The sequence below is a fragment of the Parambassis ranga genome, chromosome 14 (genome assembly GCF_900634625.1).
Source record: "Parambassis ranga chromosome 14, fParRan2.1, whole genome shotgun sequence".
NCBI classification, from domain to species: domain Eukaryota; kingdom Metazoa; phylum Chordata; class Actinopteri; family Ambassidae; genus Parambassis; species Parambassis ranga.
The window spans coordinates 16,863,731-16,882,733 of NC_041034.1; the positions used below are offsets into that span (position 1 = coordinate 16,863,731).

At 40.3% G+C, this 19,003-nt stretch overlaps 3 protein-coding genes across 4 annotated transcripts; 1 reads left to right on the forward strand and 2 right to left on the reverse strand.

The window, feature by feature from the left end:
• Positions 1–81: 81 nt before the first annotated feature.
• cyb5d2 (cytochrome b5 domain containing 2) lies at positions 82–1,668 on the forward strand. 2 transcript variants are annotated; one of them, XM_028421454.1, is made up of 5 exons: positions 90–149; positions 264–424; positions 561–701; positions 1,069–1,255; positions 1,377–1,668. In XM_028421454.1, the coding sequence occupies exons 1-5, from the start codon at positions 136–138 to the stop codon at positions 1,549–1,551; spliced, it is 678 nt and encodes a 225-aa protein (XP_028277255.1). In that variant the 5' UTR covers positions 90–135; the 3' UTR covers positions 1,552–1,668. The 2 variants fall into 2 exon arrangements, with proteins under 2 accessions (XP_028277253.1, XP_028277255.1); XM_028421452.1 differs by having other exon boundaries at positions 82–424.
• A 10-nt stretch (positions 1,669–1,678) lies between these two features.
• On the reverse strand, positions 1,679–12,170 carry ankfy1 (ankyrin repeat and FYVE domain containing 1). The gene is made up of 25 exons (XM_028421451.1): positions 12,113–12,170; positions 10,144–10,351; positions 9,818–9,936; positions 9,406–9,541; positions 9,126–9,249; positions 8,532–8,681; positions 8,260–8,425; positions 7,922–8,126; positions 7,755–7,823; positions 7,314–7,516; positions 7,133–7,230; positions 6,773–6,974; positions 6,518–6,616; positions 6,277–6,430; positions 6,015–6,183; positions 5,748–5,866; positions 5,229–5,385; positions 4,935–5,135; positions 4,656–4,832; positions 4,399–4,546; positions 4,070–4,160; positions 3,861–3,985; positions 3,626–3,772; positions 3,417–3,507; positions 1,679–3,303 (listed from the first exon to the last, which is right to left on the reverse strand). The coding sequence occupies exons 1-25, from the start codon at positions 12,120–12,122 to the stop codon at positions 3,171–3,173; spliced, it is 3,501 nt and encodes a 1,166-aa protein (XP_028277252.1). The 5' UTR covers positions 12,123–12,170; the 3' UTR covers positions 1,679–3,170.
• Positions 12,171–13,716: 1,546 nt separating this feature from the next.
• ube2g1a (ubiquitin-conjugating enzyme E2G 1a (UBC7 homolog, yeast)) lies at positions 13,717–18,679 on the reverse strand. The gene is made up of 6 exons (XM_028421092.1): positions 18,451–18,679; positions 16,813–16,915; positions 16,569–16,666; positions 15,809–15,987; positions 15,435–15,554; positions 13,717–14,960 (listed from the first exon to the last, which is right to left on the reverse strand). Exons 1-5 carry the CDS (start codon positions 18,494–18,496, stop codon positions 15,468–15,470), a joined length of 513 nt encoding a protein of 170 aa, XP_028276893.1. The 5' UTR covers positions 18,497–18,679; the 3' UTR covers positions 13,717–14,960; positions 15,435–15,467.
• Positions 18,680–19,003: the final 324 nt, after the last annotated feature.

Genomic DNA, 19,003 nt, shown 5'->3' on the forward strand with positions numbered 1-19,003 from the left:
ACTACCGCATTGACGTACTGTACGTCAACTTTCCTAAAACGTCCTTTGCGTTTGTAGTTTCGCGCATGCGCTGTGGTGCTCCTGTTTACGGAAGCACCTGCGCCCTACGGTTGTAGCTGTTTTTCAGTTGATGTGATGAGAGTGGATAGGTAGGAAACAGAAAATGGTTTAATGGACAGCATGCTCGGCTATGTGTTCGTTGCGTTGTTATCTGTGCCACTGGCAGTACTGTTTATTCCTCGAAATTGGTCCGTTAAATACAGCCAGGACCCCCCTGTGCGGCTTCTGACCAAGCGTGAGTTATCACTGTACGACGGGAAGGAAGGCAGCAGGGGGCTTTACCTGGCCGTACTGGGGCAGGTATTTGATGTACACAAAGGACACAAGCACTATGGACCTGGCGGTGCTTATCACTTTATGGCAGGTGATTTCACACTCAGATTTAAAATGCATCTTAAATGCTGCCCTCAAATAAAATCAAGAGCATGAATTCCAGATCAATAATAATAGACATATATTTGTACATAAGTGTTCTAAGACTGTACTGATTTTTTTTTCAGGCAAAGATACCTCATTGGCCTTCGTCACTGGGGACTTCACAGAGAGTGGCCTGACAGATGATGTGTCCACTCTGTCCCCACTGCAGTTGGTGGCCCTGTATGACTGGCTGGCCTTCTATCAGAGGGAATACCAGGCTGTAGGTATGTGATTTTGCCTCCATTATACATTCTAAATCAATATTACCCAGCAGTTACCTCCCAGTTATGCTGCAAGTCATTTTTTGCAAGACAGATTCCTGAAGTAAATCTGTCAAATTGTAAAATCACAAGTAAACCTTTGTTGGAATATAACTGATAGTTAGTTGTAAAGGTTGTACTGGAAGGTGTGTTTTCAGCTGTTACTGATGGTGTTAGGAAGCATAGGAGCTTTCTTTTGTGCATCAAGCATAATTTTCTTACCTATTCTGGAAATATTTCATACATCTGTGCTGATAAAGAAATGAATTGTTCAACATAGCATTATTTCTCTGACAGTATCTATCAATAGCAGTATCAAAATATATTTCAGGTCTGCTAATAGGTGGCTTCTACAGTGAGACCGGGCAGCCCACAGATGCTCTGTTACAAGTTCAGTCATCTCTAGCAGAAGGCAAGCGACTCCAGGCTCAGACTAAGGCTGAGATGCTACGCTACCCTGCTTGCAACTCAGAATGGAGTGCTGCAAGAGGAGGAAGAGTCTGGTGCTCCACTAGGAGGTAATGAAAATAGTTCTTGCTTTATCAAACATTAACACACCAAGACACAGAATTTCAACACTTATTATTCTAGTGTGCAAAGTATATATATATACACTTCATAATTCTTTTTTTCTTGCAGCGGTGGAGTGGTAAGAGATTGGACAGGTGTCCCACGGAAGCTCTTCTCTGCAGGCTCCCATGGTGTTCGCTGCGTCTGTGTTGAAGACACATCTGCAGCAGAGGAAGACCCCAGCCTGCAGATATATGATGGCTGCCCTCCACATGCTGACTCATGCTCTCTGGGTGACTATTAATCTCTGGGACAGTCCGATTCATAGCTGCATTTTAGCAGCACACAAGTCAGGAAAACACTTTAGCTTGTAAATTACATTGCTCAACTTTTTTCACAATAAAGAGGCGGAATGAAGGATTCTCAGTGCATTGGTTTTTGATGACCTTTATGTAAAGTTGTCCTCCCTTTCTCTAAAAGAATACACCAGGAAGAGACAGGCTAGATATCTGAGCATACAGATACAATACAATGTGCATAAAAGATTAAACAATGTGCATAAAAGATTAACAGAGGCAAGATTTAGGTTTGTCACAATGACAAGCACAAACTGCATTAAAGTACAAAACAGTTGTAGTGGTCAAAAATATCACACATTTATCTGTACAATTTAACAATACTTAAAGAGGCCTACTACCTGGCCATCGCCTCTACTTGCTCCACATTCTCCTCAATGATCAGAAATGTCATGTGATCTTGATAAAGTGCACCTGTTAGGCTTAGAAATTAATGTTAACTGTGATGGGTCAAGACAACAACCTGACATGAGGCAGCATCGCAGGGATAACGGCTACCTACGAAGACCTCATGGCAGGTTACAATGGAATGTAATCACTTGGTGATGGATTTCAAAACATGATTAATGATTTTAACAATGACATAAAGGCTACAAATTAAATGACATGCATAGGCATAATAGGCATTTCTGTAACTGAGGAAGAGGGTGTGCTGAGAGTTTTGTTTTGGGCACTGCAGTTATATTTCTGTCAAGATAAAACAGGCTCTCAGGTTACATCTCCTCAACTTGCCATTTTAAACAGCATTTCCATTTAATGTCATGCCTACACAGTTTGTTTTAAAGAAAAACAGTCATTTGATACTTGTCCAGTCCATGCCATGATATAGTATTACAATGTTATTGTTAACTTAGTTTAACTAAAATGACAAGATTTGGAAATGATGCCCATTTAAAACACAAGTCGAGTTGCTTTCCCTTTAAATCCTCCATGCCTGTCCCATGTTATCAAGTCAATTCAGAATTGGGGTGATCAAAGAGTGAATGATGAAAGATTACAGAGAATGTATGGATCATTTTTGCCCTCTAGTGATCTAGGGGTACTGTAGTTTTATTCTGTTTTAATCAATATGGGAGATTCACAGTATTTGTACTGGATATTTTGTCTTTGGGAGGGATACCAATAATCCTGCTGACGGTGTTATATCCCAACAGAGAAAAGGAAAACCCCTTCTAAAGGTGATCATATCATTGGTTGAAATGTTTGCGTACAAATGCTGTGATAATAGGAGCCCATTAGCACTAGCATCACAAAGATGGAAAATGAAGAAACTTAGTCCAGCCATCACCAAACTGAAGAGCTCCTTATATCCACTTAAAAAAATGATTTGATTGAAACAGAAACAAAAAGACCATGTTTCACTTTCTATATGAAAAGTCCTTCTAGAACATTAATCATTTTTCATAGACTGGAATAGTATAAAGGTAATGGTCCATAACTGTCGTGGAATCTCTTGTTAGGATGTCCTGCTACCGATGTCCCATCTCCAGGTGTGCCTGAATAACTGTGCCCAGATGAGCCTAACAAAGGCCAGAGCCAGAGGGTGGAAGATATCCAGGCCACGGCATTACGAGACCCCGCCCAGAGTTAGTACATCAAAGCAGATGTCACACACTCTCACCGGCTTGTTCAAGTCAAACTTGATGATCGGTATCTCCTTAATAGAGCACTTGTGGCACAACAGGCGCCCACAGTGGCGGCTGGAGTCAGTCAAGAAAGAGAGGTAAGATTAATCATAAAGTTAAAACATGAATGTAACTAATAATGTGTTATCATTTGTACAAATACACACATAAAAAGACACGCTACTAACCAGTGATGTTTCCGTGTTGTTACACCAAACTTGGCAGCACATTCATAGCAGTTGGACCCATCACACCAAGGGGGCTCTTTGGACAGCATATCTTCAAAGGACAAATTGTAGTTGTTAGCCCAGAGGTCTCCATGGGAGTCACAGCGCATCATTAAATCTAGGGCCATCATTTTAATCTACTGAATGGATAATGAAGAAGAACAATTTACCAAGAAGGCGGAAGAGCAACTGTTTGGTTGCAACTTGATAGTTGAAAATGTTGATGCCCTGATTGTTATTGACTCCAAGTCGAGCCCCAGCCCTCACAATGGCACGGCACAGGTTTGCATTTCCTTTCATATAGGCCAGTAGTAGAACTGCAAAAAACAAGGTCTCTGTCATTATATCTGAAGTATAAAACCAAGGATAATATGCCATAAACTGTTAATAGATAAGTAACTGTACCTGTGTTCCCTTCATTGTCTGGTTTGTCCAGAGGGTATTCAGGCATGCACTCCAGGAACAACTCAAAAATGGCAGCTGCGTTCTCCTTCCCATAATGACCTAGTACATGCATTGGAGACTGACCCCTAAGGAGACATAAGATTAAAAATGAAACTTGAAAAATGCTGATCTACACAAAAGCATCTGACTGAGAAAGACACTGACTGTACCTGAGATTGAAGGCCTCTGCATCAATGTTGGACTCTGTGAGAAGGGTTCTGACATTGTTAAGGCGGCCCTGCATCACAGCCAGATGTAAAGCTGAGGAGACAGCAAGAGGGGCAGAAAAGAGCAGTACCAAGATTATCACAGGTTGCAGAAGAAAAATCTAAGTTATCTCTACCATAAATCTTACATTAGGTTTGAATGGAATGAAAATGAATAGTCAAGGTTGACTGATAACATAATCATTGCTTAGACTGGAAATATGTCAGTTTGAGGCAGCCATTTATCCAAGAGAAAATCCATACAAACGGAGACATTAAGAAATGTAAAGTACCATTATTGCCATTCTCATCCTCAGCAGCAAAATCTACTCCGTTCTCCAGCAACACTGAACAAATAGTGGCCAGATCCTGCTGGGCAGCCAAATGTAGTGCTGTCTGTCTGTGTTTGGTCAGCTCATTAACTTTGGCTCCAGCGAGCAGCTGGAAGCAGAAAATGCAAAATAAAAACATTATCCTGTGCGCCTGCCTTACAATAACACATAATATGTCATGAAGTAACAGAAATACTCAAAATCTGAGAATATTCTACCAGATTGCGGACAATGATCTCAGATCCAGCCTGGACGGCCAGGTGCAGGGGGGTGAGTTTGGATGCATCCTGAACCCTGGAGTTGACATTAGCCTGGACACTGATGAGGAACAAGACACTTTCGATGTCTGAATTTTGCACAGCCACATGGAGAAAATTACGCCCTTTGTTGTCCACCTGGACAGAAGATGGTCAAGGATCAGTTGACAATAATACTGCAATTCTCAATTCCTTTAATTAAATGTGACAGAAAAACTAGTGCCTTTATAAGAATACTACCTGTTCAGCAGCACCTGGCTCCCTCTTCAGGATAGCCTCTGCAGCTTTATTGTTCTTATACGTCATGGCACAGGCGAAGGGGGTCATTCCCTGCCGGTCGCGAATGTTGAGACGAATGTCTGGATGGGAAATGAGGAGCTGTATTATGACGTTGTGCTGATTGCTAATGGCAGCATGGATAGGAGCTCTGCCCTCTGCATCCTGACAGAAAGAGACAAACAAAACCACATTTGCAAGTGAAGCTCAGCAAAGTACACAAGCAGTATCCGAGAGAAGCATGAATGGACAACTAACCTGTGCATTAACATTAGCTCCAAACTCTAGAAGGCACTGCACCACCTCCTCCAATCCCCAGCTGCTTGCCAGGTGGAGGGGTGTTTGTCCATCCCGGGCTTCTTCGTCTCCTTCCCCATTAGGGCCTGGCTGCCTGGGGCTGTTCACATCACAACCACTACACACACAAGACAGGCGGTAGGTTAACACAACTAGGTACATCCCTGTTAGAACCAAAGTCTCCTAAACAAATGGAGACTTTGCATATTTTAGTATCTCAAACAGTTATGCAACAGCTCCTTAAAGAAAGTTGACACGCTAGACTTTTTCAACACTATGTATATATATGAGATGTCATCAACATATTGGCATGTGTTCGGTAGGTATTTCTTAACCAGACAAAATAATTCGACGGCGTTGTCGATGTATAATAGATTCACAGCTTAGGCAAATATATGACTGGACTGGACAACATAATCCCCAGGAAAATTCAAGCATCTAGTAACAAGTATAGTGCAACAATGGTGAAGACTGGCAGACCTGCGGATAAGGAAGCAAGCAGTGACTTCATTATTCTCATCAACAGCTCTGTGCAGGAGGGTCTGCTGGCAGCCAGAGGGCCCTGTGCTCCAACAGGTTGCATCACACCCATGTCGGACCTACAGTAGGCGATGTGACAAACATGACTAAACATACAAGAAAGCACGTTGTTTCCCAGCAAGACATCTTTAAAAATATATATTGCTTGTTATCTTGCACAATAGAGTATCGCCATCTCTAAATTGTTTCCAGGTACATTTGATTTACCAGAGTGGATGCAATATCCTCCAGACCACTTTCAAGAGCTAGCCACAATGGAGGATCCCCTTTATCATCAACCACAGACATATCAGCTCCTCTTGTGCAAATGGCATCCACAACAAGTGGTAGATGGTTACTAATAGCCAGCTGTAGTGCCGTTTGACCCTCCTGGGTCCTGGGAGTGGAGGAAAAAAATACATTGGTAAGCCAATGACACACATAAACAAGTATCAAGGTTTGTCAACCGAAATAAAATAACTCAAATTACCTAACATTAATGTCTGCCTGATGTTCCAGAAGGAAGAGGGCACTCTTGCTGTCCTGTCTTTGAATGGCCATGTGAAGCAGGGTTTGTCCGTTAGACATAGTGTCATTGATTGAGGCCCCTGAGCCAAGCAGCTGGGCTGCTATAGTGTGCATACCTGATGGGGATAAATTATTGTTAAACATCACTATTCAAAACATACTGAAAAGACACTGTTTACCAGTCTGGCTGTAATATTGTGTACCTGTCCAGAGGGCCAAGCCCAGCACTGTCTGGTCCATAGAGTCTTTAAGACTGAAGTCTGGAATGATCTGAAAGTTGTTGGTGGCATGAAGTGCATTGGCTACAAAAGAAACAATATCAAAATGTTAGTTAATTTAGGGGACAACTAAGCCTTTATATCATGAGATATGCCAAAAAAACTGAATATACCTGTTAAGGTTGCAGTTTAGGTACATGCACTTAAATAAATGAATATTCCAAAAACACATATGCCGACCTTTTTGCTCCAAGATGACAGAGACCACATCTGGGTGGTTGTGAGCAATGGCCATGTGGAGGGGGGTCTGCAAAGCCACATCAAGGGTATCGTCAGGCAGGGCCTTCTGGGTCTGAAGGTTGGGGTTGGCTCCTTGTTGGAGTAGCTCAGCTGTAAGGTTCGCTAGGCCACTACGGCATGCAGTATGAAGCGGGCTCTCACCCTGAAAGAAGGCAAAAATATTCACAATATAGTCATAAACAATAACAATCAACCAATTTATACATTTTCTTACTTCTACTAAAAAGTCCTGTAGTAAAAAACCTAATTGTGAAAATATGAAATTGTTTGGCTATAAAATGACCACATGTTCATACACACCCATTTGTTCACATGGTTGACCTTTGCCCCATGAGTGGCTAGAAAAAGAGCAGCTGCCTCATTGCCGGCCTGAGCTGCTCTCTGCATGAGGCAGTTTCCTACAGATGAAGGTGGAAAGGTGTTAAAGCACACGCATCATTGCATTTAGACTGAGAGGTAACAAGAGGTTGTTAAACAGCACCTGTGGTAGTGTCAGGGGCATCAGGATTGCTCCCTCTCTGGATAAGCTGGGCTGCAAAGCTGTTCTCATCAAATGAAGTGCCATTCACAACCGGTGCATCATCCTCAAATGGGTTTACTGAGGGGTCTGAAGACATGGTGATATACTGCAAAGCCAGCCACAGAGCTGTGCTGCCTTCATGGTCCTTCAGTTCCAGGTCAAGCCTAAAAAAATGCACAAAAGGTGATGAGTGTCACACAATCAAAAATATAGGTTTGCTCAAAACACGGTGTGTTAAAGAGATATTTGGAAAGAACATTTTTATAAAGATGACAGCACAGGTAGATTATTCTGTTGACTATGGTAGACATTTGTCAGTAGTGCACAGAAAAAGTAACTAGTTACAGTTTTCTAACAGATAAACAAATCCCTAACTCCATTTTAAGTCAGACTGTAACTCACTGTTTGCACTGCAGTAGCTGGTTGAACACAGGCTCATTCCCTGAGGCCACAGCTTCATGCAAAGGAGTTCTAAAAGGGGGGGGGCAGAGGGACTGTCATACTTTGCACAGCAGATAGACACTTAGGCAATCCAATAAAGTTCAAAAACCTTGAATCATGTGACCTACCTGCCCTTGCTGTTCTGCATGTTGGGGTTGGCTCCAGTCTTGAGCAGAGCCTCTGCGATTCGTGCCATGCCGCTCATCACCTCCACAGAGTGTTTCTTAGGGCTGAAGGAGCAGACCAGGTGAAGGGGGGTTTCCACCGCCCCCACTGTGGCTGCATTCACCTGAGCTGAGTGACGAATCAGGAAGATGGAAGCAAACTCATCACCTGGTGGAAGAATAAGAAAGATTGTTATAAGAATTTATTCGATCTAGCACAAGTAAAAGTATTCTTTCAAATTAAAATGTTTACACTTTTACAAGAAATGCACATACAGCAGCGGAAACAAAGTATGTCTGACCTCTTTGTATGGCCTTATGTAGGAGGCTCCAGCCACTTTGGTCCACCATGTCCACATCAGCTTTGTTATTCACTAGCGTGGTGGCGATGCTTTCCAATTTACGGGAAAGTGCCAAGTCTAGTGCCAGGTCACCATTGTTGTCCAGTTCATTTAGCTTGCCAGGTAACTAAAAAGAGATCATCAAATTAATCATGAGCCTATGAAATAGAACATCTTATATTGTAGTATGTTTAGGTACTGCTGGGAGGAAAGAGTGAGAATAAAGAACTGACCTGCGAGTCCATCTCAATGAGATACAAAAAGACCACGTCTTCCCGCTCAACTTTGATGGCTTTGTGGAGAGGAAACTCTGTTTTTGATTTGATCATCTTGTACAGAAGTTGGGCACTCATGGTGCTAAAGTCTTCTTTTCTCAGATCATCCTAAAAAGAGGCAGTCAATGATCAAATATCCACATAGTCCACAATATATGTTATTTTTACATAATCTAAGTACATGGATAAAATGAATACGTTAGACCAATCTCATTGGTTGGCCAGTCATCCATGTTTCTTTGATAAAGAGAGACCGCCGCCTTATTTTCACAACTTTAAAACTCGCACAACCAGAGACCGTTTGATTTAATTTGACATTTTCTGACATTGTGTCAGTGCCAAACTGACTGACACAATGTCAGAGGTCATTGGCGTGACATAAAAGTGAGGCGATTAGTCAACAGACACACATCAGGTAAGGTTAAAAGTGGTTGGAAAAATCGCTCATGACTAATAAACACTGCAACGTAAACACTACTATTCATCCTGCCCACACATGCAAAGTCCTCTCAAGTTGTGATGTGACATGTACAGACATCGAATGAAACTCACCCAGTGACTGGCTATGATTTCCCCACAGTAGTTCATTAGGGTGGTGGCATTTAGCTCCTCAGCTGTTTGATAGAAGCGAATGCAATTCCTGACATTAACTGAGGACATCACACCTTTTTCACACCTGTCCCAGTGGAGACGCAAAAACAGTTTTTTTTAGCTGTGAAGCCCTTAGACTACATTGCACTATGAAATGTTTTGCATCTCAGACACAACTATTATCAACAACTAAAATTTCAGATTCAAACTAACTCAAACTCAGTATGCATCTTGTGCTGACCTCTCTCTAAGCAGCTGGAGCTGGAAGCGATTTGCGAGCTTCATCAAGTCAATAAGAAAGGCATCATCTTCACTGAGTTCCAAATCATCGGTGTACGCCCAGCGCAACATGGCCATTGCAACCTCAGGTTTGCAATCTGAAAAGCATATTGAAAGGTTATAGTTAAAGATTTCCATAAAAATATCAATCACAAACAAACAACTTGATTTTGTCCACAACTAAAAACATTAAGTACTGTATATCTAATAGGTATTTAGAGCCAAAACCTCTTCAAAGACTGTATCCAGGAGCAGAGATTATTATTCTGCGTGATGCACTTCAAAATAAATATTCTCTTTATTGGTAGGTACCCTGACCTAAACAGGAGTCACAAGTGGATCTTCATTATGATTATGCTACACCTTTCACTCACCAGATAGGTCCAGTTCAGAGGTGGAGGCCAGGTTGGCCAGACTCCAGACATCACTGCGTGCAGCCAGGACAAACTTATGGGCACTGAGCTGCTTCCCTGCGACTTTCACTTTCAGATCACTTCAAAAGAAACACATTAATTCTTCAGAAACCAATTACTGGTGAAAAAAAATCCTAGGTCTTCAACAATACCAGTACTAACAAAGGAACATCTGCTATAAAAATAAATGAATAAAAGTACAGGAGCAAACACAGAGCTATATAGTAACATTTCTAGGGGTGCTGAATAGGAAACATTCTCAAACAAAAGCCACAAGGAAAGCTCACCTGTACTGCTCTTGCTGATAGAGGTCAGCCACGATGTCCAGCAGACGGCTTATGAAAGTGTCTGTGGCTGCTGGGGTAGAGGAGCCCTGGCTGGAGGTCTGAGCAGCGAGCACGGCACAGCGCCTCTCTGTGTCGGCCAGCTTCTGCTGCATCTTCACATACTCCTGCCTGAGCAGGGCCAGGTGCTTCTGCAGCTTGGCCACCTCCTCTGCCCCACATCAAGATAATTGAAACAAAAAGAGGACAAATACAGGGATACAGAAAATAGGTTACAAAGACCCACAGGTTAGGACCAGCATCTCTCAACCACCTTTCACCTAAAAGTATTGGGCCAAAGTACAACTCTGACCATAGAGTTGGTATTATTTGAGGTTCATTTTAACAGTTCTAGTAGTAGTTTTACAAAACCATGAGTGCAGTTTAAAAGTTAATTCTTATGGCACATAAAATAGATTTGAAAAGAAGAAGCCATAAAGCCTGCTGGATTAGCACAGTTATAAGATGTGAGACATGTGACATGTGGCATGATGACTTTTCCTGACCACATTTTCTTGTCTTGTTAAAAGCATGACCCTGTGTCGTCTATGGTCCACATACAATCCCTGTACATGACACAGGATCCAAATTTGCACATCCTGAACTGTTTGGTAAAAAAAATCAACTTTCTGCAGATATTTATGTTACAACAGTAATGCATGTCTCAGCCAAGTGTCCACGGAGTGTCACAGAGGCCCATTTCCTTCCTTAAAGCCAGTAAAGTTTTAGTGAAGAAAGAATGCTGAGGTGGCACGTTACTTTGTCCTCCCTTGTAAACCGTTACTGGCATAGCTACTGGTCATGAGGAACAGAAAAGGGGTGTTTTTGAAAACCACCTGATCAGTTCAACACAGGAAGGGTGGTATGCTGGGGCAGCAGCTTAGGTCCAACTGACCAGATATGATAGTCCACAGTCATTCTACAGAAACTAGCAGATAGGAATAAAGCATATAGAGAGCAAATACTTATCTCAAGTTTCTGATGTTTATCCAAAGACAAATTTAGGCAAGAACAACTCCGAAATAACTGGGATTATGTTGTTGCACAAAGGGCTTTCTCAGGATTTGTGAATATGATTAGACTTAGTATAGCAATAAACCAAGATACTAAATGTAAAAAAAAATACTCCCAATCAATGCCCTGATGACAGATTAGACACTTCTATAAAATAAAGACAGATATTCAGGATATTGATAGCAACGTGCAGACAGTACTTTAGCATGAAAAGCTGTCTTCTCAGCTCCACACATTGTGTTCTCTGAATTCAAGTTAAGCAGATTTCCCCGATGAGGGAACACAGCAGACAGTATCTTAGTTAAAGCCTAATAAGAGGTGGCGCCCTTGGCTCTGGCACCTCTGCCAGGTGGTGAGGACTGTACCTGCCAGAGACTGACACTCGCTCTGTCCTGTCAAGCCTCCTAGACTGTGCTAAGCCCACAGATAACAACAGAACCACAGAAGTCTTCACATGAACATGTCAGGGACAGAAAACTGATCGATAACTGTTCCTCAACTACAGCTAACCTTTAGATATTACGCTAGACAGTTTGGTGCGATGCATGTCGTTGGCATTTAGCTAATAATTCAGGTGAATATTTCCTGCAAATTTGTGAGTTAACATGCGTTTATTATTACATAATAAACAAGTAGTCTCGCTAAAAAAGAGATTTTGTTTCAGCACAGCTTAACATTATTTGGCCGTAACCAAAAAAAAAATCCAGCTAGCAACATCAACGAGAGCTAACGACACAGCTTCTTCACTGGCAAGATGAGTGTGACAAGGCTGGTGTCACGTTGCTTCCTATTTTCAACCACAGACAATGCACGGCTCCAAACTGCAAAGTCGATAGCTGATTCAGTCCGTCAGTTAGACAAGCGGACCAGGCTAAAAGGGAGCGTATCAAATAGTCATGAAAAAAAATCAATCTCATACCTTCCGCCATGTTGCTCAGCGTTAGCTCCGTGGCCTGATGGTGTCTATCGCGATACGATGAAGCGGCTCGTAGTAAGCAGCGCTGCTGCGTTCAAGTGCTTCACAAAAAAAGCACGTTCGTTCATAGATGACCACGTGACGGATACTATTCTTATTGAGCAGAATTTTACAATTAAAATGCAAACTTCATCATTCAGTCCGTATGATCAGATCTGCCTAGTAACAGGTGATTAACTTTGTAGCGACGTGGTCTCTATATCGAGCTATTACATATACTGGAAAAGGGCATTTCCTGAAGAAACTGCAAGTTTGATTGCTGCAGCTGAAGCATTGCTTTGAACGCTGATGTGAAGCAATGCTTTGAATTGCTGGAGGATCAAAGCAATTCAGAGCCTTTTATCCCTCTGTGTGTGTGTGTGTGTGTGTGTGTGTGTGTCAGCTGTCACCATGGTAACAGCAGAGGAGACCTCAAAAACACTCTAACTTTGAGAGCCTGGCATGCAGAAACGATCCGGAATTAGAAAATTCTGAATAAAAGTTTGATAGAGCAGCATCTAATGAGCGTTTTAAGACTAAATGGAGTCTGTAGCTTGAAATTTGTAGGAGGAGATACATTTGGCAGATGACCCTCGTTGAAGGGCTCTCTCATAGACTCCCATGTTAAAAATGACACTGAAATTGCTTAATAATTGAAAAATTATAATTCTTTGAAAAAACTTGAAGTTGACCCGGAATGTCCTCAGTGAGATGAACATTTTGGATAAACTAAATAATTAGTTATCCAAACTTTTTTAAACTAATCAAACTAGCTATGGATAAACAGTTGGAAATGATTGTTTCTATTTATACATAAAATATGAAAGTAATTTTTAAAGTGCTCACACCCTGACAGTCCTGGGGTCAAGATTACACAAGTGAAATCTCAAGATTTGTTTTGTATACAGTTCAGCTGCTATGTACTGTGTCTGATTGTTCACGTTTGGCTGATGGCTTGTCTTAAATGTCACCAATCCACCACAAACTGTTCACGTACACATACAACCAACTAATTAGTTTGATTGGCATTGCTATGCAATCAAACTATTGTTCTTCACCCTCTTTCTTCTTTTTTATTCTTCTGTATGTTTTTTGGCGCAGCGTATCTTCAGCATACATTGACCAATTTCAGCCATTCAACTATCAAAATGGTAATCTCACAGAGGACATTCCAAGTCAACTTCAATTTCTTTTCAAAAAATTATAATTTTTCAAATATTAAGCAATTTCTGTGTCATTTTTAACATTTTTTTGGGAGTCTATGAGAGAGCCCTTCAACCAGGGTCATCGGCCAAATGTATCTCCTCATACAAATTTCAAGCTACAGACTTCATTTTAGTCTTAAAACGCTCATTAGATGCTGCTCTATCAAACTTGTATTTAAAAAGTTTAAAATCATGTTTAAAGTAAATATGTTTAATAATTAGGGAATATTTTAAAAACTTGAAATACACACTATCTTACAGAAATGAATATCTTGATTTAGCAAAGACTCTGGCATATTTGTCATCTTTGACACGAGCTCTATGTGTGTTGTACCAAAAACCGGTGTTAATTAAATACACAAGTAATTATTGAAAAAGTCATATTTTAGAAGAACTCACTACAGGTGACAGGTTTCATAACATGAAAAATATACATCAGTATTTTGTCTTTGTACATTAGGCAAAACTGCAATAGTTCAGTGAACAGAATAATCATGAGATTGTGGATGAGGGGACAGAGCAACGAAACAAAATGGGCATACATACTGTAGACACAAACACTCCAACAGTCGCAAACAAAACCCCAGAAACATTCAGCAAAAAACAAACCAAAAGAAGATTAAGAGAAAGCATGCATAACAACTCCTACCGAGAACAACACAGACAAGGGAAAGAGGCGCAGCCAAAACAAAATGTTGGGAGAGGAGGACCTCAGATTGTATAAGGATATCAAAAATGTGTATACTTCATACCAGGGGAATTATTGCTACACCAAATTGTTATCAATACCATAATTATACAGATTCCCAGTGTACTTTGCTGTTACATAAATTAACCTATATATGTGGTACACAATTTCTCCATCTTTTGTCAACAAAAGTGTTTAACAAGTGTTCAATGCAGGGTGAAGTGGCCAAGCATTTTATTAGGAGGCACTTTTGAAAAAAGATAAACAAAATATAGCATGCACACAAAATTAAGGGATATGCTTAAAGGGGGGAGATGGTAAGACTTCTAACTGATAAAGAAAAAGAAAGTCATTCAGATAGACATGTGATATTGACTTCTGAGCGTGTCAAAGAACACATGAGACAGCTGTGTGTTCAATAGGGTGGGTCATATCTGGCTTGGAACAGCCAAGCTCTTCAGGGGTGACATTCCTCCAACAGCATTGTGATTCTCTCTCCAATTAAGACCTTTTGTGAGAGCAATCTAAGTTGAGAGAAGGAAAACTGACAAAACAATAAAACTATCCAAACCAGCACTATTCATTTGGTCTAAATGTTATGATGGATGGAGAGGAAGCGTATATATTATCCGGTTTAGTCTGTGCTATATACATGTCTTTACAATATCTTCCTGAATGTTGAAACAGTTCATAGACTTGAAAAATGTTTAATTATCTTCTGGGTTTTGTTTCCTTTTTTTTTTTCTTTTTTGTGAGTTGGCACTTGCTTGGCGATTTTCTTTCAGCCTTGGTAGTCGCTGTTATGTTCTATTGCAGCCTACAGTAGCCAGTCTGTTCCTGCCAAAATAAAGGAGGACAAGCCCGGCGACAGGGTGGAAGAGTGCAGGAGACAGTGCCATGTTGATTTTCAATTGGAGACCTGCGGGAAAGTACACAACACATCAACGCACAGCAAAACACATACAGCTGAATGCGCTATGCATTTCAAAGTTCAGATGTTAAGTCTGTGCTTGTAAGGAGTGTTACAACAAGCACTGTCCTGTGCAACTCTTGTTATGTTACCTTATTCATAATAATCATTTGTACACAGTTGTACCGTGACAATTACTAAAAGGAACTGTGGATTTGTAATAAGAGCTGTCTGACCCATGTGCTTGTACTACTGGCCATAGATTTATCAATGGCCTACAGTAGAGTTGAGTATTGATCCACACTCCCTTAGTAAGGCACAATCCGACTAACAGTACAGTGAATATACAAATGTCTCAATCCCTTTCAAAAACGATTCTATTAAGCAGTACCTTAAATTTATCTGGCACAGATAATGCTTCTTAGTGACTAATGAAATTTATGTTATTTAAATTTTAAAGGGTTACAAATCAAAAGTACTTACCCTGAAAACATGAAGCTAGATCCATGCTAAATATCACTCAAATGCAGTTTCTTGACTTTTTCGTACACAACGGGCAACTTTTCTTTTAAACACGCCATGTCTGTCCTCCCTCCACTCTTTCTGCAAAGGAGGGGAAAAAACACAAATCAGTTGTGTTCTTAGACCTTTCCTATTGTCTATCTATCTATATCTATATATATATATATATATATATATATATATATATATATATATATATATATATATATATATATATATATATATATATATATATGTGTGTGTGTGTGTGTCCTATAATAAATAGATGCCGTTTTGAACAGTACATACATAGAATACACAGAATTTCTTGTCAACTCTTTAACAAGCGAACTTACTGCAGCATCCACATTGGCTGGTGAGTCACCATTAGGGTCTGCCAGCATAGAGATAACACTAATCATGATGGTTTCCACTGTGTGGATAGGCAGCCAACGTTCCTCTGGTTTTTCATAGCCATACTTGTCCTCCCCAGGCTCGTGCAAAATAGAAATACATACGTCTCCATTCTTGTCAACTGGAGAGAAAAAATGTCACAAATATTTTATGGAGCACATAATGCCTATGTATCCTATGTAGCCATTAATACTCACTGTCAAAACATTTAAAGGAATGGCAAATAATCCTAATGTTTACTGACAGTGTGAACGTGGAGTGGAGTACAAGGCAGCAGTTACAGCCTTGAGTTTACAGTATGTAGACATTGGATTTGTCAAATTAACACATTTGGATAATACATTTCCTGCCATTATAAACATTTTACTAAAGAAATATTGATTCTTTAACAGGTCTAACAGAAAATAATATGCAATTTATGTAAGATAACGCACGTTGAGCAAAACCTCAAGGAGTCAGTTTCACACTGTTATCGATGTATAAGTTTAGCAGTTGTGTAAATAACCTGATAACTTTATAACTTGCAGATATGGATATGCATTGGAACTTGTATATTATGTATTGTCAATGTGTGCATCAATAACATATGAAGCCAAACACAATTGGACCTTGTTCTGTAATGTGAATTGCCTGTTAATGTTATTTAATGGCAATAAAGCAAAAAGGGTAAAATGACGGATAGTATTTCACACCTGTACCTACCATTAGGGTGCCAGATATCTGTAATAAATTTCATTTTAGGTGGCCTGAGTGGGTAGTCTTTGGGAAATGTCAGATGAGCTTTAAACACGCCACCTTCACTGTGAAGGAAAACCATAATAAATCAGATGAACATCCATATTCTGGTAAAAAAGTTTTAAAACTTTTAGATTAATAGAGACCAGAAAGAGTTGATAAGAGAACATGACACCTGTCTTACTCTATTCTATAAGACAGTGAAACTTACTAGAGTGTGTCTGGTGGCCCAATGATAAGGACTTCCCATCTGTAGAGATCACTATCCTCGATCAGGCCTGCTGAGAATCCCTCCACTGGGTTTTTGTTCAGCTCTAGGCATAAGAACCAATACCACCGTCAAATCACCATGGCTCACATCATAGTGCTGCCACAAAGCTAAACACACTTGTGTTTTTCAGAACACAACATAATCTTCATGTTAGGAGACTGTGCTGGGGGGTTAAGTAAGTCAGAAGCTCATCTATGAAACCTCACAACTTTCACTGATCATTCAGTGGATCACACTACAATTCCCTTTTAGTTCAAACTTCTACCTTTACACACAATTTCATTATGCACTATTAATTGCAGAATAATTACACATTCTGCTTTGATGGTGTAAACTTACTCGTGACACCTACCAGTGTTTTTTTGTATTATTCAAGTTTGCTGTAAAGATCATACACAGCCAATTTATCACACTTTTTGGACATCGTCTGCAACTGTAACCACATGTAAATTACATGGAAAATTTTTATATTGATCAACTGACAACATGAAAACCTGCTAAATATAGAAGCTCACCACAGAAGCTGCCAATATGCTTTCCTGCATATTCAGTTAGTGTCCATTTTGAAAACTAAGCTAATTCTAACAAGGTTGATGCTGTGTTTAAAACACCTCTGCCATAAGTGAAGGTGATTTCAGTGGCACATATTTTAGATGATCTATTCTATACATTCTTTTCTAAGTATATAGCTACACCAAGGGTGTAGTTTTGGAGAAACTATTCCTGTCATGTGCAAAAGAGTACACAATGTCCTGAACACTTTGTATAAGGAATTGTAAACCTTAAACTAAATAACCTTAAACCAAAACCTTCAATGTAACATGAGTTCTAAAAAAACAAATTTCCCGATGTGTGCTCGACTCAACTGTTTTTGGACAGTGGCTAATATTAGGGTCGCTAAATTTATTTCGCAGCTGACCCTGTTAAAATAGCAAATTGCGGTAATGCGAGATTAACATTAGCTCGTTCGCTTGGTGTGTTAACGCTAACAACACTGAGAAGCTAGCGTTACCCTACAGATGTAGCCATTTGGCTAAATACGTTGACAATTTCGTGTTTTAAGCGACAGAAAATAGTCACCTAATAACAAATTATCTGTATTTATGCATACAATTAGTGACGAACACCATGTCAAACCCATAACTGGTAAACGCCATGTCTAAAAACACAAAGCACTTCTTGTTATGACGGTAAAAATATATGTAAACACATCGAGTCACCAGCTACAAGCTAACGATAGGCTCACTGGTTTTTAGCTAGCCTGCTACCAGAGTCGCGAGGACTGTTGACAGCGGCTTTCAACTGTGATCAGTACGCAACACAGAAAGACAACACAAACGAGTTGCTCTCTCAACACACTGGCGACAATTATTTCTCAAGTGAGGAGGGTGTTGGTCGACTTCTACTGTGATAATCCCCACGCAGGTTATTTGTCATGGGACCTTAAGGTTAATGTGGAAGGCTTCAAGAAAACAGTTTGCGCCAGCACCACCGTTTGAATCACAGCTACGGCAGCGTTCCCGCAAGTGCCATCGCTAGCTAGGCACCCAGCAGCAGTTACCGCCAAGGTTTCATTACCTGCAAGCTGTCTCCTGAGTAACAGCGCTGATTGAGGCTCTGTCATAGTTTAGCAAATGTAATGCAGCTATTTTCAATGGTAATATTTCACGGTAACTGCGTTAATTTAACGTTCACTAAACGGTACTCCGTCCCTTCTATTTTCCGATTAGCATTCTCGTCATTATTCTTCTTCGTCGCCTTGCCCTGCTACTGCTGCTGCTTCTTCTTCTTTTTCGTTGAAATTTTACAATAGTCAGAATTGTCATGGGTGATTACATTACTGCCACCTTCTGGTTTTCTCTTTAATTTCACTTTGTAGGTGCAACAATAATGTCCGTCACAAAACAAGAGTGAAAAAGTAAAAACCACTGTAATTTTGATTTTTTTTAATGTTAATGTATTTTTGTTAATTTATTGTAATTTCAGTATGTTGGTAAATGTCCTAAATGTCTATTCTGGGCATTACATTGGTTTATTTTTGACAAGGCTATAGCTGATTTGTAATACACACTGCAGACACTAGATAGCAGCAACTGATGTGATTCCAACAGCCTTAAACAAAATGACTTTA

Excerpts from the sequence above, each read along its gene's own strand:
- cyb5d2 (XM_028421452.1), top strand. The coding sequence starts at position 172 with ATGGACAGCATGCTCGGCTATGTGTTCGTTGCGTTGTTATCTGTGCCA. Across the intron at positions 425-560 it reads TGCTTATCACTTTATGGCAG|GCAAAGATACCTCATTGGCC; the intron begins GTGATTTCACAC and ends TTTTTTTTTCAG. Across the intron at positions 702-1,068 it reads GAGGGAATACCAGGCTGTAG|GTCTGCTAATAGGTGGCTTC; the intron begins GTATGTGATTTT and ends AATATATTTCAG.
- ankfy1 (XM_028421451.1), bottom strand. Across the intron at positions 9,542-9,817 it reads CTCTGAACTGGACCTATCTG|ATTGCAAACCTGAGGTTGCA; the intron begins GTGAGTGAAAGG and ends TATGCTTTTCAG. Across the intron at positions 7,824-7,921 it reads ATGCAGAACAGCAAGGGCAG|AACTCCTTTGCATGAAGCTG; the intron begins GTAGGTCACATG and ends CCCCCCTTTTAG.
- ube2g1a (XM_028421092.1), bottom strand. The coding sequence starts at position 18,496 with ATGACAGAGCCTCAATCAGCGCTGTTACTCAGGAGACAGCTTGCAG. Across the intron at positions 16,916-18,450 it reads ACTCAGGAGACAGCTTGCAG|AGCTGAACAAAAACCCAGTG; the intron begins GTAATGAAACCT and ends TCTTATGCCTAG. Across the intron at positions 15,988-16,568 it reads AGATATCTGGCACCCTAATG|TTGACAAGAATGGAGACGTA; the intron begins GTAGGTACAGGT and ends TTTTCTCTCCAG.